This window comes from Stegastes partitus, unplaced genomic scaffold, assembly GCF_000690725.1.
Source record: "Stegastes partitus isolate 25-593 unplaced genomic scaffold, Stegastes_partitus-1.0.2 Scaffold1073, whole genome shotgun sequence".
In the NCBI taxonomy this organism is placed as follows: Eukaryota; Metazoa; Chordata; class Actinopteri; family Pomacentridae; genus Stegastes; species Stegastes partitus.
The window spans coordinates 108,137-111,625 of record NW_007578804.1 but is presented as its reverse complement, the minus strand read 5'-3'; the positions used below and the strand labels follow the sequence as shown (position 1 = coordinate 111,625).

The 3,489-nt window shown below is 43.5% G+C and overlaps 1 protein-coding gene across 2 annotated transcripts in view; it reads left to right on the top strand.

The window, feature by feature from the left end:
- LOC103367632 (polyhomeotic-like protein 2) overlaps positions 1-3,212 on the top strand; it is a 13,609-nt gene extending 10,397 nt beyond the window's left edge. For both annotated transcript variants that reach the window (XM_008295724.1, XM_008295725.1), the window contains exon 7: positions 75-3,212. In XM_008295724.1, coding sequence (XP_008293946.1) covers positions 75-229 — 155 coding nt within the window. In that variant the 3' untranslated portion in view covers positions 230-3,212. The remainder of the gene's footprint in view (positions 1-74) is intronic.
- Positions 3,213-3,489: the final 277 nt, after the last annotated feature.

Genomic DNA, 3,489 nt, shown 5'->3' with positions numbered 1-3,489 from the left:
GGAATATTCTGTAGTTCTTTCCCATAGCGATTATCACGAGACAGTGGAGTTATTGTGCAGTTATTGTCCCTCAGGTTGTCTGGAGATCGCCGAGGAGTTCCGCTCTCAGGAGATCGATGGCCAGGCGCTGCTGCTGCTGAAGGAGGACCACCTTATGGGAGCCATGAACATCAAACTGGGTCCTGCGCTCAAGATCTTCGCTCAGATTAGCATGCTCAAAGACTCGTAACCCAACCTCACACACTTCCCCACGAGGCAGCTCCGCTCTCACCGGACAAACGCGGCGATCCCACACGTTGACAAACTTTTTGAGTTGAGTTCAGGTTCCAGGCCGGACCTGTTTGATGGATATTTGGTCCTGGTCTGCTTACATCAAGGACCTCAGCTGTTCAACTGGCTTTCTACGCGGTTAGCTTCACTCTGCCGCTACTTCAGGAAAAACGTCTCCCCCGGGTCAGGGAGTAATACTGTGTTAGTAGTTAGGCTGTGTTGGGGGGAAAGGGTTTGATTAAGAATACCTTCAGTTTGCATAGTTTGTTACTGTACTTTTTAAGACTTAAGGTCATCACTTGATTTGTTTTTGTATTCCTGACTGTGAAGATTTCTGATTGCTGTTTCAGACCAACATTCTGGTAAATGGACTGACTCTTACCTGCTGAGAAGAGCATCGTCATCCCTGTACATCCTGTTAGTCCTGATCCAGGACCTTTGTTCTGCCTATCACAGTCCTGCATTGCCATCTCCTCACAAGTTAGACTTTTGTATTGTCGATGGAAGAGACTTTTCTTGTTGTTTTTAGTTAATTCTAGGCCAGAGACGTAGTAGTTCTCTAAATAGTCTTCCACTTACTAGCTTTTTCTAGAGCTCTTTTTGCTACATCCAGTGTTTAGTGACTGAAGCGGAGCTGGCAATGCAGGGCGGTGATGTTTACTATCAGGATCCTGGAAGTCCAGAATGTGTCTGTTCGCCCCAGAGCCGGGATGTAATTCAGGTGTTCCATCAGAAATCACAAGTGTTTTTATAGTCGTTCAACAAGAGGAAGTAGTCTGCCCTCCCACAGTGGGACTGAGATGTGATGCTGTTTAAATATGAACGTAACATCAGAATTTCAGACACTTTCTGAAGGAATAGCACTTCTGAACATACTGGCTCCTTGACTCTACCATCAGCTGGGAAGAGATCCATCCAACAACCCAAAGCTGTGTAATGACAGGGACGTTGTAGTTTGCAGTAGGAGCTATTTATTGACCAACAACCTACTCCTTCTCAGTGTGCAAGCTGTATAGTTTAAAGTAGTTGGAAGGCAGACTTTCTCTTGTTGTAGGTCACTTACATCTCTGTTTTCTGCTAAACCAGACTGAAGAACAATTTGCAGAACCACTGGCCTGAGCATATAGCTGTGAACAAAAGATTACTTACGCCTGTAAAGACCATCAAGACTGTGTTGACTTACCAATGCACCTGTCTGTCAGAAAGACAATAACTGGTTCACCCCAAGGATTAAACACCAGCACACGAGTGGAGCAACGTGCAGTCCAGTGCGGTGAGGAGTCAACAGACCTGAACATAGGAGAGACTGAACAACAGCTCCACAAGAGGAGCGCATCTCGTCTGAACTCGGCATCCACCTGCATCTGAAGGATAATGGACACTCCTTTGAGGACAGCAATGTGCACGACAGATGGTTTGAAAGAGGAATGAAGGAAGCTACTTCAAACTGGAACAGCATCTCTAAACCGAGGACGGGGTTTGGCGACACCACGGATCCAGCACAGTGATGGGGGCTCTCCCCAGAGAGTTTCGGCATCGCTAACATCTTGAGTCACCAGTGACATGGCAGGTTCGTATCCTTTGTTGTGTAAACTGACGGCTCCACCACCACGATCGCTGTCATCGTTGTTGAACTCAATGGTTTCACAGCAATTCACGCCTTGAGGCACAGAAGTTCTGAGTCATTATCGGGCTGTTAACCATGTGAGCCGGAGCGACTGAAACTCACCATCACTCAGCAAGAACTGAAGAAGCCTCTTGTGTGAAAGGTGAAATATCTTCAAGAACTTTGAAGAGAAGTCCCGTTGAGTTCTCCTGGGTTGTCACAAAAATTAAACAATCATGCATCTGTCATACATCTTTTGAAAATTTGACAAAAATCTTCTGGGTCAAAAGTATACATACAGCAACCTAATCAATCTGTTTTGGAGATGTAGATAGTTGTGGTAATTACATTTTCTTAAAGGTTCTGTGGTCAGATAAAACAAAAATATTGGGCTAATTGGCCATAATGTCATGAAGATGTGTTTGGAGTAGAAAAGGTGGAATGATGAAGGAGGATTAGCTCCACAGCCAGAGGGTCGGACCTTGGATGCAGTTGTTCCAACACGACAACGACCCCAAACACACATTAAAAGTGGTTAAATTGGGGTAGATGTCAGGTTTTAGACTTGCCTCCTTGAAGTCCTGACCTGAATCCAATCGAAGGCCTTTGGACTGTGATAAAGAAACAAGTCTGTGTCCGAACACATTTAGTTGAACTGCACCAAAAACTCCCAAAAGTGCCTGGCTGAGGTGACATTTTGCCAAGAGACATTTAATCCAACATTAGCATTGTTTGTATATTTTTGACGCAGCAGCTTTTGTCATATTTCTAGAAAATGTATGATAAATTTATAAAATAAGAAAAATGCATGATTGTTTTTTTTTGTAAAAACGTATGAGAGTCGATGGAGAAACTCAAAGACTCCGTTGACATACGAGGACTTTACGAGTGTATGTAAACTTTTGTTCACGACGGATTATGTTTGCTAGATTTTGGATGCGATGACAACAAACACACAAACTCAACAAACCTCACGTAGCAGACAGCAGTGTTTCTAGGCCAACCGTGCTCTGTAGATCTGTGCTGTACAAGGGCTCAACATGAATCCATATAAAATGTAATGTGATCATATCGGTTGGTGTCTTTTATCACGTTTCAGTTTGGTCCACCCAGTGTTTTGTTTTTTTTTCTCCTACATGCTTCTGGTGCTTGTTGATAATGGACAAATGAGCACATTTTTTTTCAGATACAAATTTGTGAGCCACAGTCATGATGCCTGCTGGTTACTTACTACAGATGCCATTAAATGCCTGAGAATTTCTCATCCAAAGTGTATGTATTTTTTAAAAAGAAAATCACATCTGAAATATAAAAACAAAGCAAAGACAGCTGATAATCTGCTAAACTATCCCACTTTATTCGGGCCTAAAACTTTTCACTGGTGGTGTTTGGTGCAGAAGTCGAGAAGCATCTGTGACAGATGTGCTGCTGCTGCTGTCATTATGGGAAAATGTTAACGTTTGTGTTACAAAAATAATCTGAAACGCCAACCCGGTAGTTCTTCAGAGCTTTCTGCCACCGCGTGGTTTTCACCAGCTAACTCACGTCGGCTCATTTGTCACGTGATGCATTGTTGTTTGTGGGACTGTTGTTATTTCTGCTGTTTATTCAGC